Source organism: Indicator indicator, chromosome 29 (assembly GCF_027791375.1).
Source record: "Indicator indicator isolate 239-I01 chromosome 29, UM_Iind_1.1, whole genome shotgun sequence".
NCBI lineage: Eukaryota > Metazoa > Chordata > Aves > Piciformes > Indicatoridae > Indicator > Indicator indicator.
In genome coordinates this window covers 3775908-3789121 of record NC_072038.1, presented here as the reverse complement: position 1 = coordinate 3789121, position 13214 = coordinate 3775908, and the positions used below count along the sequence as shown (strand labels likewise).

At 46.2% G+C, this 13214-nt stretch overlaps 1 protein-coding gene across 1 annotated transcript; it reads right to left on the bottom strand.

Annotated features, from left to right (window-relative positions):
* Positions 1-732: 732 nt before the first annotated feature.
* Positions 733-13214, bottom strand: NUP85 (nucleoporin 85). The gene is made up of 19 exons (XM_054393734.1): positions 13182-13214; positions 12998-13091; positions 12752-12914; positions 11867-11937; positions 11283-11326; positions 10646-10715; positions 9667-9788; positions 9161-9295; positions 8454-8576; positions 7968-8099; positions 7458-7564; positions 7080-7163; positions 6417-6482; positions 5468-5619; positions 5252-5369; positions 3822-3922; positions 2463-2614; positions 1781-1867; positions 733-878 (listed from the first exon to the last, which is right to left on the bottom strand). The coding sequence occupies exons 1-19, from the start codon at positions 13212-13214 to the stop codon at positions 777-779; spliced, it is 1956 nt and encodes a 651-aa protein (XP_054249709.1). The 3' UTR covers positions 733-776.

The window sequence follows — 13214 nt, the reverse complement described above, 5'->3', positions numbered from 1 at the left end:
AACCCTTGGGAGGTGATTGTGTTCTGTACTGGCACTGGTGAGGCCACACCTCAAGCCCTGGGTTGTTTTGGGGCTCTCATTCCAAGGACACTGAGGTGCTGGAACATGCTCAGAGAAGGGCAACAAAGCTGGGGAAGGGTCTGGCAAACAGGGCTGGTGAGGAGCAGCTGAGGGAACTGGGGCTGTTTAGCCTGGAGGACAGGAGGCTGAGGGGAGACCACCTGGCTCTACAGCTCCCTGAGAGGTTGGAGCCAGGTAAGGGTTTATTCTCTTCTTTCAAGTAACAAGATGAGAGGAAATAGCCTTAAGTTCTGCCAAGGAAGCTTTAGGTTGGACATTAGGAACAATTTCTTCACTGAAAAAGTAGTTAAGCCCTGGAACAGGCTGCCCAGGCCAGTGGTGGAGTCCCCACCCCTGGAGGGGTTTCAAAGCCATATAGATGTGGTGCTGAGGGGCACTGTTTAGTGGTGACCTGGCAGTGCTGGGTTAACAGTTGGACTCAAAGATCTCAGAGGTCTTTTCCAACCTTAATGATTCTATGCTGCTATTGGTAGTGAGGTTTACTTCACCAGGAGAGGGTTGCTAGGCCATGCTGGAACAAGCAACCTTAATGGTTAGATGCAGCTTCCTCTTAAAAGCTACATTAAAGTTGTGTTCATGGAAAAGAAGAATAAATGCCCAAACGATATGCAAAACAAGACATTTATTCTTAGAAAAGCAGTCAGGTTTATGTACAGTGAGCCACAGAGGAGGAGTAAAATCAGATGCTGCCACCTTCAGGATCCATCCAAGGTGCCTTCTTTGACGATGACTCGTGCAAGGTTTCGTGCAAGAGCAAGTCTCAGCATCTCCACTTTGGTGTTCTCAATGTCATCATCCTGAAAGCAAGCAGAGTCTGGGTTAGACTGACAGACCCAGTCATGAGCTGGAGGTAGGTTTTGGAAAGGAAAGGTCATTAAGAGGGACAGTATGAGCCCTGTTCCAGGGCTGAGAAGAACAAAAGCTACATTGCCTACTTTTTACAGAATATATCTCACAGGATATATTTGATTTGAAGAGACCTTAGAGATCATCCAGTCCAACCCTCGACCCAGCACTGAAGAGTCAACACTAAACCATGTCCCTAAGCAAGTCCACACGCTGCTTGAACACCCCCAGGGATGGCGAGTCCAGCACTGCCCTGGGCAGACCATTCCAATGGTTGAGAAGCCTTTGAGTGAAGAAGTATTTCCAAACATCCAGCCTAAACCTGCCCTGGCATAGCTTGTAACCATTTCCTCTGGTCCTGTCACTTGCCATCAAGGAGAAGAGGCTTCCCCCTCCTTGCTCCAACCTCCCTTCAGGTAGTTGTAGAGAGGCAGCACTACTCAGCCTTTTTTTTTTTTTTTTTTCTGGCAGCTGCAGTGGTTTGCCTGTGTAGCAAATGGTTCCGTGTTCTGCACCTGAACACCCCATAGCTTGAGCAGTTAGTTGGCAGCATCTCAGCTCATCACTGCCTGTGTCATTTGTGATTATTTCTCTTGGAGAAGCATCAGAGTCCAATCCAAATCAGTGAGGAGTGGAAGTCCCTCCTGAGCTGAGTTTGCCTCCACTGAAATCTCTCTTGCTGATGCCTCATTTGGCTGCCCTTTAAAAGTACCAGCACACAGCAGCCTCAGCAGCTTGGGCTCTCTCCCTCTTTTCTGCCCTCACAGAGGAATAGGATTTGGAGCTTGCTTTTCCCAACCCTCCCCACAACCCCACCAATTCCTTATCCAGTTGTCCTCAAAACAGGAGCTACCTGGAATTTCTGCTGCTGCGACTTCCCTGCTGTCAGGTCTTCCAGGCATCGCATCAGCTCGTAAGTCTGCTCTGCTGAAAACACGACCTGTGGAAGTGACAGTGCAAGGGACAGAGGTGAGGGACATCACCCAGCCCCAGGTAACGCAGCTGAGAGCGAGGGAATGCTCTCACACTCCCACAGCTCCATCCTCACCCCTTACATCACACCATCCAAGGATAATTCAGGCTGAAAGGGACTTTGGGAGGGCTCTAGTGCCACCTCCTGCCTGCACAAAGCAGGGCCAGCTATGAAGTCAGAGGAGGTGCTCTGAGCGTCATCCAGTCATGGATCTGTAACTTCTTAAGTTGTCATTTTCTGGATGGATCTTAAAGGAAAAATTAGGCTTAGAAGAAGGAAGCACATTAGAAAAATCTCCAAGCCAAACAGCAGAAGGGACTGGATGCAACTGTGTGGTTAAATCATCAGCATACGCGGATTCTGCTGCTCTATTCTAGGTGAGAGTTGAATATCCTGTCCTGGATGTCCTGTGTGCTCCTACTGGCAAGACACTTGGACAGCCACACAGTTCTGGAACTGCCACCAACAGCCCTTTTGGGGGCAGAAAGGGGCTCACCTCTTTGAGATACCTTGTCAGGAATCAAAGAAAGGCTGTGTGGTGCTGTTTGTGCTGTGTGCTCACCTCTTTCTGCTCCAGCAGGGGAAGGGCATCTGTCAGCAGGGTCATCCAGAAGGTACAAGGAGCAATGTGAGCTGTCATCAGCATCAGAAGCAACCTGGCAGCCTCAGAGAAGCGCTTCTCCCCGTACAGCCGGTGGAACTCTCGGTACTTGCCTGCACACAGGTGGTGGTGAAGGGCAAAAGGAGTCAGTGTCTGTCAGACCTGGGCTGCTGGATGTCAGGTTGTGGCTGCTTCCTCCCAGGGGGTGCTCAAGACCAGGCTGGATGAGGCCTTGAGCAGCCAAGTCTAGTTGAGAGGTGTCCCTGCCTGTGGCAGGGGAGTTTGGAGTTGATGACCTCTGAGATCCCATTCAACCTAACCCTTCTCTGATTCTCTATAAAAAGCAGAAAGGGAGGGGATTGCTCTATACCACAGCTACACGACTGAACTACAGAGCTTTGGGGGCTGATGCAAGGGTCACTGGTTGATGCTGGGCATACAGAGAGATGAGGGATCACCGATTTGGCAACTCTCAGTTGGCTTCTAGGCTTAATTTAGGATAAGGTTTAAATGAAGTAAATGTAGTTCCAGATTTGCAAGCTTGCACTCAATAGGAACAGATCAAATTCAGGATCACCCTCAGTGTAATGCTGGTGTCAGCCAGAAGGGAGTCAGTCCAATTACCAGCTGCTATTCCAAATTTCTGTTAGATTTTGGCCCTGGTAATGAGGCTTGCTAACTGCCCCAGTTCCAGAGAAAGGTGCATTTTAGCTCCATTTCCTGTCTCAGTCCATTAATCAAAGGCCAGAGCAGCTGCAGCCAGATGGGGAGGTTACCACAGCCCAGCCTTGTGCCAGCCAGAAGGAAGCTGTGGTATGTAGGAATCAAGCTGGAGGCCTCCAGTGTTGCTTGGCACAGCTGCTCTGGTGAAGGTATAGGAGAGATCTGTTCTTTAAGTAAGCTTTGAAGGCACTGGAGAACTTCATGGAGTCAGTAAAATCACCACATTGCCAAAATAACTTAAACCAGTGGGTTACTTTTCCAAGGAAGCCCCCTAAGGTCTTCCAGATTGTGTTTGCTAATATTTCAAAGTCTCTCTAGCCAGTGATGCAGTCTGGAAAAAAAAACTAAGAAAGGGGAAACCTACAAAAGTCAGAATTCCAGACTCTCCTGTACCAAAGAGTGCAGAACAAGTGCCTGCTGTGAGCGCAGTCCTCTGGTAGCAAGCAGACTGCATCCCAAATCACCTTCAGTCACTTGCTTTCCCTTCATCACTAAACCAGGACCTAGCCAGATGGAGGAAGAGACAGATCCAAGTAATTCTGTGGAGTTAACTGTGTTCTAAATTAGAGCAGAATGCAAACCCTGGCCACTTCTCACCAAGAAACGTTAGGCGGTCACTAAGCAGCATGGATGGTCCCAAATTATCAATGAGGTCCAAGTCAGAGAAGCAGCCTCTTTCACAATAGTCCTTAAGGAATCTAGGGAGAAAGTAAAACATAATCAAAGCTCAGAGGGGGCAACATTGTCCTCATTCATTCTCCATCTCCTAATCCCTTCCCAGAAAACTCTGCTATAGAACTGAGTTCCATCTTCATCAGCCTCCTGCGAGGGTTTCAGAAGCCATCAAACCATTTCCTGGGAGTGGCCAATGACCTGGGCTAGTGTGTGTTGAACCAGACACTTCATCTAGCTCTGTAGTTTTGTGATAGTTGTGATCTGTTCTTTAAAAAGAGTAAGTGAAGGAAGGAGCACAGGAAGCTGAGGCTTGGTGGATGCCTAAATAACACTCCCAGATCACAAGAAAAGCTCCATTTTTCTGCTGTGTGGAAAAACAAAGTTAGTAAGCAGCAGGAACAACAACAATTCTAAAAGCTTTTCATCTCTTTTGTCACAGCCTTCATTATGCTGCTTTTTTTTCAGAGCTGCTTCCTGTGATGTTTTCTTTTACCTTCTGTTGAAAGAAATATAATGATTTCCACTACTTCAAAGAACCAATGAAAAACAAAACTAAACCAAAAATACCCAAACCAGCAATCTCATACTGCTCATGTTTCACACTGCTGAGGATGGGGTATTGCCTGGCCACCTACCCAGGATGTAATTTCACAATTACATCAGGGTTTGGTACCTGCCTATTTCCAATTAGCAAAAAAAGAATAAAAAATACATGACATGGATTGCTAGAGATTAGAAAGCACCAGAAAAGGTTCTGTAGCTTTTACCTAGGGCTAAGCTAAGCATTAGCATCCTCTTAAGTGTGTACCAACCTTCCCACCCCTGTAAGGTCAGATATTGTGACAATCTTATGCAAAACCAGGGATACAATAAAGCTTTCCTTTTTGTTACCTCTTTTGTAATTTTTAGCTTGAGATCTTTTTCCACAGAAATGGTTAAGTACCTTCCACTGACTTGTCTGGACACTGCATGGTGAACTAGACTGGTTAAAGCTGAGTAAAGCACAGAAGGGGATTATCCTCCAGCCAGCTCAGTTCCCTGGCTCACTGTGCAGCCCATCAAACAGCAAGTGAAAGGGCAGAGCATAAGGTGGAGATGTTGTCAAGAGAATGTTTAGCAAAGCAAGGTCAAAGAGGACTGGACTGTTAGATAAAGCTAATCTGTTGCTTATCTACACTTCATGGAGTGTTGCAGATGAGAGTACCCAAGGATGTCCTTTTCTACTCCAGAAGCAGGTGCTTGGTCTGCAGGAAAGACAATGCCCTTCTGCAGCAGGACCTTTCCTGGTCCATTGCAGAGCAGCTGCCTTCTCCCCACCCCAGCCCCCACCTGAGGGCTGCTGCCTGACTCACCGATCAGATATCAGTGTAGCAAAAGCTGCATCCTTGGCTCTGATGCTCCAGGACAGGGCAGAGCCCAGGCGGTTGTTCCGCAGAGCCTTCATGGCCATGATTTTACAGATGCTGCGGACTGCAGAGAAGACATAAGAGAGGAGGACAGGATTAGTTTCAGCAGTTTCATTTCTATCACTAGAAAACAATGAGATTTAAAAAAAAAAAATCAATCACCTTGCTCGTGCATCTGCCTCTGCTCGCAGATCCTCAGCACTTTGAGGGCTTTCTGCTCTGTGTTAAGGGGGATCCGCTCAATGTGAAGCTCCAGGTACACTCTGCCATACTCTGGGCAGTGGTCAAAGTAATCTACCCCCAGCTGCCACAAGCTGAGAGAGGAAACACCATCAAGCATTCCAGTCATTAAATAAATACAACAGGAAAGCTGCAAGGAGAATCTGAGTCTGCACTGATAACAGCTCTGATTAACTTGGGGTTCAGACTTCAGCTTTTACTCGCTGCCTGTTGCACAGCTTTGGAATACCTGCAGCTCACAAGTGCTTTGGTGCCAATTACTCTGTACCTGGAGAAGGCTCCAGGGAGACCTTAGAGCTGCATTTTGGTATCTGAAGAGGACTAACATGAAGGGTGGAGAAGGACTGGTTAGAAGGGCTTGGAGTGATAGGATGAGGGGCAATGGTTTGCAAGTGGAGCAGGGGTGATTTAGGTTGGACGTAAGAAGGAAGTTCTGCACAATGAGAGTGGAACAGGTTCTCCAGAGACATGATTGAGGCCCCATCCCTGGAAATATTCAAGGTCAAACTTGATGGGGCTCTGAGCAACCTGATCTGGTTGGAGACGTCCCTGCTAACTGCAGGGGGCTTGGACAAGATGAGCTTTGAGAGCCCCTTCCAACCTGATGCATTCTGTGTGATTCTGTGTGAAAACAGCCACAGGGGGAGGAGCAATTCTGTACTTATCAATATGTTTGATGGCTTCTAATAGATAGCTTCTGTCTTTGGTTCAGGAAAGGAGATGTGCTGGTGTTATATGATCCTTAGGGACATCTCTGCTGAAATCCTAACAGTGGCTTTTAGAAGTTTTTCCTTTTTTAATTCATTAATGTGTTATTTGCTTTGGCTGCCCCAGTGTTAGTCTGTCCTCTGAGTTAAGAAGAAGTTTCTACCTGTGATGGGAGAAGAGTCCTGAGGCATACTCCAGCAGAAGGAACTCACGCATATTTGAACCAAAACTAGGGAGGAAGAGAGAAAAGATGGCATCATTCTGTGCACCTCACTGGAAAAAAAACAGCCTGGTTTCATTTCACAAGTCCTTTTAATTTATGCAGCATGTTTTCTCATGGGCTGTCTTAATAAGCTTAGTACCTCAGGCCTAAGCATGCAGGTCAGCTTTCTCTGCCTGCCCAAGTATTTTACAGCACTCAATAACTGAAAGTGCTTTAAGAAACTTCAGGGGAATTCAGAGAGCAAAATTCAATTCCTCAGACTTGAATTAATCCAGAAAATAGGTACAGAACTCTTTTTAGTTGAGTTTCTTACCATTCTCAATAATCACAAACATTTTGACCCTTGATTATATTTCAGATTCAATTATATTTTAAAAATTCCTAACTGTACTGAGGCACTGCTGAACACCATGGCAAACTCATCAGGTCAGCAGCTGCTTCTCAGCACATCTGGGCTGCCTGTAACTGCAGGCACCTGCAGCACCTTTATTCTCCATCTTCTGTATACGCCCAAGATGCTCCTTTTGAAACCAAACTCCCCATGCTGTGTCAGTCATCCCTGCTGCTGGGTGTCTGAATAATTAATGCCAAATAAACACTTACTAGAGATTGTGAGACTGCAGGAGTTTACAGTGATCCAGCAGGTCAGTCAGATGAGCCACAAACCACCAGTTGCTCAGGGCGATGCTGGATTTGAAGCAAGCAAAAGAAAGAAAAGAACTGAGCCTACCACTGCCACGGGATGTGTCAGGTTTTCCACAGCCACTTCTTACCAACACAGAAGCTGTGATGTCTGGCTGCAATGTCCCAGACCTAATGGAATACTTTTCATTGCTGTCTGCTTCACTTCTTTTTGTTAAATTCTTCAGAAGGATGAGCAGGTGAGGTGTACCCATATCCCCCCCCACCCCAGCTGCTACTGGAGTACATGCACACAGAAACAAGTGTAAAAGCAAAGAATCAAAAACCTTAAAACTCAACCTGCATTCCTTGATCACTTGGTGGATCTCAAATTCAAAGGCTGCCATTAAAATCATGTCTAGAGGCTCGGGGCTGCTTTCTCCACCCAGGAACAGGTCCATGCTAGACTGTGGAATGAAATTACAAGACAAGATAAATGCAGAAGCTGTGAGATGGTAAAAGGAAGACATTTATTTGGATGGAGCAGCCTCATTTAGGTTATTTTATGGGAAATGATAAGTCATAGAGACTGAACACATTAACAAAAAAGATTTGCCCTTCCTTTAGCATAAGGAAACTGGGAAAACAGGAACAAGACTGGTGACACCAGACACTGAAGAGACCAGGCCTTAAAACAATTATTTGTCAGCTCTATCAGTCTCCCTCTGTAGGGGAATCTTCCCTCTCTAGGAAACCTCACAGGTTTGCAGTTGCTGTGAAGGTATCAACCCTCCCAAAGTTCTCCTTTCAGTACAGCAACCCTTGTGTGCAAGAAATGATGGAGGATGTCAAAATGATTGCACTTCTTGCCTGTGCATAAAACCGCAGCTCCATGGGCTTGACGGTGGGGTGGGAGTAGAGGAGTCGTGTAACCAGGAAGTGGTACCAAGTGGTCATGAGCTCCTTCTTCTCCAGTATGGCATCCTCATCTCCCAGCAGGACCTAAGGGGAGGAAAACAGGCAGTAATTCTGCAAGTGCAGCACAGCTGCGCTGCAACTCCTCACAGGCACTACTCCCATTTTGCAAAGTTGAGGATTTAATCAGAATTAAGTAACAAAAGATCCTCCTCAGAGCCTTGTTTCCTAATCAGCCTTAACGGCCTTGAGCACAAAGAGAAGATGATCTGCCCAGGCTTGCAAAGACTGTTGCAAAACAAAGAACACAGTACAGAAGACTGGCCTGAAATTTCTTGATCATCAGACATATTGAAGCTATTTGTAGCTACATAGGGCTCCTGAAATACAAGGGTGGCTCAAATACTTGTCCAGTTTCCTTCCTTCCCAGCAGCAACACACCTTGCAGATGGATTCCATGTGGGAATTGGAAGCAAAAGTTCCATCCTGTAGATACCGCTGACATTCTTCATGCCAGTGCTGCCATTTCAGCTCCATCTCAGTCAGTGTTTGGGTGTTGCCAAGCTGGAATGAGACAAGACACATAAAATAAACACCAAGTCAAATCACAACAGGTGCCTGTGCTGAACTCACAGATATTCATGCTACAAAGATAAACACAAGGCTGCTAACATTTTTTAATTGCCCTACAGTTGCACCTGAAGTGTCTTTCTTTACCCATCAAAGGCAAAGGACCTTAAGAGTGTCCCATGAAAGATAACTCTGCTGCAGCTGCAGTTTTCCCTCTGCAAGGAGACACCGCTGCAAAAGGAACCTCTGCTGGCAAAGTCTTCAGAAAATACTCTCTACAAGAGATCAATTCTTCACAGGAGCTGGATCAGCAGCTGGATAATGTATCCTGCTGCAAAAATTATCTTCATAAGTGTGTTGGTTTGACACCTCACAGGTTTTTGTCTGCATGGTTGGGTCTTTTGGGCAACTCAAGAACATTATTTCTGTAAATCATTGAGGCTGAGGTGTTTCAGTGGTCAACACGCTGCAGTGTTACAGGAGCCACAGCAGAGATGAAATAGACTGGACTAATGCTGCCATTCCTCTGATCTCTATTCCCAACAGGACCATGTGAAAATAATCCACTTTGTACATACACTGGGCACAGGCATCTTCTTCATCAAGTCATCCAAGATTCTGTACATGTTCAGCGAGGTGGGATCAGCACTGGCTTCCTTGGAGAGCAAGTGCCGTGCCTCATCCATTCGGCCTTGCAGGACAAAGATATCCACCTGCAAAAACCACCTGTGAGCACCACGCTGTGCAAGGACACCAAATACCCGAGAAGACTGTCAGAGAGGAATCTGAACTTGTGATTTGGGCAAGTTAAGTGGAGCTAAAACGTTTAAACTGTAGGCTCTGCTAATTCAAATACGCAGTGTTTCGACCTCTGTGGAGCATGAAAGTGAAAGGATCGGGATGGGAATGAAGGGTGGGATGATCCTCAGTAATGGCTTCACCTTGAGACCTGTATAGGCAGACAGCAGCAGTGTTCTAAGTATAGGTTTTGAGATGCAGTTTAGCGCTGAGTGGTGAGGAGGAAGGCAGAACACACAGGCAGGGATTCTTTTGAATGAAGAGTGTCACAGGTGACTGTACTCACCACGTTCCAGAAGAGCTCATGCTTCGATGGATTTTCACTGCTCAGAACCTCCCGGACCATGTTGTCCACATCACAGACATGAAGTCGAACCCAGTCAAGGAGGCGAAGGAGAAGGGGACCAGCTTTATGCAGAGAAGATTTCATTCTGTTAGCTCCCAGGCTGCTAGTTTACAAGCTTCTAATATTAATGGTCTGACAGTCCTAAGGTAAGGTTTACTGCTTGGATTTCTATTTGGCACCCTCAAATCACAAAGGAATGGAGTTCCTTCAGTGTGGACTGAGAGCACCAGGCTGCCGACAGATTTCTGTGTGGCAGATGTTAGACAGGACAGCAGTAGAGCCTGGCAGTTACTTGAAGAAATAAAAGGTGAGTGATTCCAATCAAAAATCTTGCAATACCAAAAGAACCATTGAATGTTTCTGTTTAATTTAGTATCAACTCATCAGTTAACTGAGTGTGAGAAGGAAATCTGGCACTAGGTAGTTAATTTTGGAGATTAAGTAATCTACAATTTGTGAATCTCTCTTCTGAGTTCTGGGACTGTGTGAGTAGTATTTTTGTGTGCATAATCCAATTTCCTTTAAAATGCTGACTTCAAAGCTGGCATCCTAAAGTTAAAGGAGTAACAGCAGAGAATGTATAATGTTACTTGGCATCAACACGTTTGCTGTTTAAAGATGTGTTTCTGCTTAAAAGTCAAATAAATTTGCAATAACTTTTGATATCCCTCTTCTTTGCTACCTTTCTGTTAAAACAGCAATTTAAATTGTAGTGATTTACACAAAAGGAAAAAGTGGAAGGCAAATCTAGCAGCTTGATATAATTCAATATGAAGAAAGCAATTTGCTGAAGCAAAGGAGGTATTAAAAGGCTTGTTGACACTTGTCATCTCTGAAACATGTTAAATATGACACACATTTTAAACATAAACATGCAAATAAAGAGCCCTTCAGTCTTAACTGATAGTTCAGTGTTCACCTGCAGCTGCTTCAACAAACAGAATCTCACACAGGTTCCAGATCAACTCCATTGCAGAGAGAATAGAAACCTGAAAAGAAAAAAAAAAAAAAAAGCAAGGCCATGCTTCAGGTTTTAGTAACTATTCCAGTTAGATTTTTAACCACATGAAGGCATCTGCTGCCCATAGCAATTGGTTAAGCTCAGCTCTTACAGACAGGAGATGTCATACTGACATTTCAGAGATACAAATGAAGGTAGAAACAGAGCACAACTTCTTTACCCATACTAAACTTAAAAAATATTGAAGCTGTGTATTGAAATGTGATGATTATCTGTCATTAGTAAAAAATACTAGACAGCATAGAAAGTGTTATTTTCAGCCTTTTTGCACTTCTGAGATTTCAGGGTAGAAACATCAAAGGAGGAAAGGAAGAAAAAAAGAAAAGGCCAATGAAGCAACATTATTACAGCTCACAGGACAAAATACTGGGACCAATTTGCTCTTCCCATACAGGAGCCATTTATTTCCATTTATTCTTGGTCACAAACACATCCACTATACTAAGCCAGACTTAAATCTGACAAGCCAGTGCCCCATCCCTGGCCTTGATGAATTTCCTAGCCAGTGATTCATGTTCAGTTTAGTGCTGGTTACCTGAGTGCTATATTGGCCGTGCAGGGCAGGGTCCCGGGCTGAAACTGGGGGAAGAATGAGGAAAGTCAAAGGGTGACATATTTCCCTTTCACAGCCCTTTCTGGGCTGAAAAACAGTAATACATGATCACTCATCAAGCACAGACTTTACAGAATACACACATAGGAAAGCTAATTTTTATTTAAACTGTATCACTCTCTTTTTTTTCCTATAAATCCTGTGCATATCTGGATATTGCTCCAGGGCACAGATGGAAGGGAAGAGAAAAATCTACCATTTTTGGAGAGGAGCAAGGTGTTAATTTGGACTCAGTTCCCCATAAAACTGCAACCTCAGATGAGAAATGACTGCAAGTCCCCAGAAAAAATCAATTAAAATACTGGGGGGGTAGGGTGGGGAAATCTCTGACTAGATTTACAAACCAACTTAGAAGCCTCCCATCTGGAAATGGAATCTTGATAATTCCTGAAATCCATCCATGCTTGCTGTTTTACAGCAGTTGCATTAACTTACAATTGAAATGCTGCTTTTTAAATCACAAATAGCATTTCCTTCTATTGCAGTAAGAGAATGAACAAACTTACTGGCTGCCTGGTGCATGTCTTCCATACAGGCTCTTATCACTGACCGGTAGTTTTTACTCACTTGAACCAATCTGCCAAACACAAAAAGGCTTCTGTCAGAGAAAGATGTTTTGAGTTTTAATCTCATGACTATGCTCCACTAAAGCCTTTAAGTTTCTCTGCAGCAGCAGAAATTCCCAATACTTGGCTGAATCCAATGAGGATCAGTGAGGCTGTGTGTGGTGGCTACAGGCAGGCAGAAGCATTGATCAGCATGGTTATTGGAAGGATCAGGATTTCCCCCAAACATTGCTTCTGCACTGCTGCGGATTTGCCTGGGTGGTATCATGCTGTGCATTGGTTGTGCAAGGCACACATGTACAGAAAAAAGGCTGTAAAATACTTTTAAGTGGAAGCACACATCTCATGAGGAACGGCTGAGGGAACTGGGGATTTTTAGTCTGGAGAAGAGGAGGCTGAGGGCACACATTCTGGCTCTCTACAACTCCCTGAAAGGAGGTTGGAGCCAGCTGGACGTCTCTTCTTCCTAGTAACCATTGACAGGACAAGAGAAAACAGCCTCAAGTTGCACCAGGGGAGGTTTAGGTTGGACATGAGGAACAATTTTTCCCCTAAAAGGGTTGTCAAGACTTAGAACAGGCTGTCCAGGGTAGTGGTGGAGTCACCATCCCCAGAGGCATGCAGATTTGGCACCGAGGGACCGGACGTGGTTTAGTGGTGGGCTTGGCAGTGCTGGGTTAACAGCTGGATTCAATGATCTTTTTTTCCAACCTAAACGATTCTACGATCACTGCAGCTCTAAGCAGCCTGGTCGGTCAATGGCATTTGCCTGGCAGAAGGAGCAGGCAGCGGCTGTCTCTCACCCTCCCACGCCCATCCACTCACTGCGCTTTCCTCGACTTCCCCGCCTGCTCCTCCTCGCTCCGCTGGAGCCCGATGAAGATCCCGTGCGACTCGTTGAAGAGTTTCCGCAGAGTCTGGATGTAGATGTCCTGATCTTTGCGGACCACGAAGACTCGGGAGGAGCTCGGCCCTCCCTCCCCGGCCCCTGCAACACCACACGCGGTCAGCGCCCCGGGCAGCAGCTCCCGGTCCGGCCCAGACCGGCTTCGCCCCGGGACGGGGACCCACCTCTGCGGCCGAAGAGTGTCTCGCACACCAGCACCTCCGCGGGTCCCCAGGCGAAGCAGAGCTGTCTGGCCAACGGGTCCGCACCCGGCACCACCTGTGAGGGGATGACGACCCGTCAGCGGCGCCCGCCGCCCCCGCTCAGTCCCGCTCCCGCCTGCCCGGCCTGGCCCTCCCCGGCCCACACCATCAGCGGCGGCTCCACATCCAGCTCTTCCAT

Excerpts from the sequence above, each read along its gene's own strand:
- NUP85 (XM_054393734.1), bottom strand. The coding sequence starts at position 13,214 with ATGGAAGAGCTGGATGTGGAGCCGCCGCTGATG. Across the intron at positions 10,716-11,282 it reads ACGGCCAATATAGCACTCAG|GTTTCTATTCTCTCTGCAAT; the intron begins GTAACCAGCACT and ends TTTTCTTTTCAG. Across the intron at positions 2,615-3,821 it reads TGACCGCCTAACGTTTCTTG|GCAAGTACCGAGAGTTCCAC; the intron begins GTGAGAAGTGGC and ends ACCTGTGTGCAG.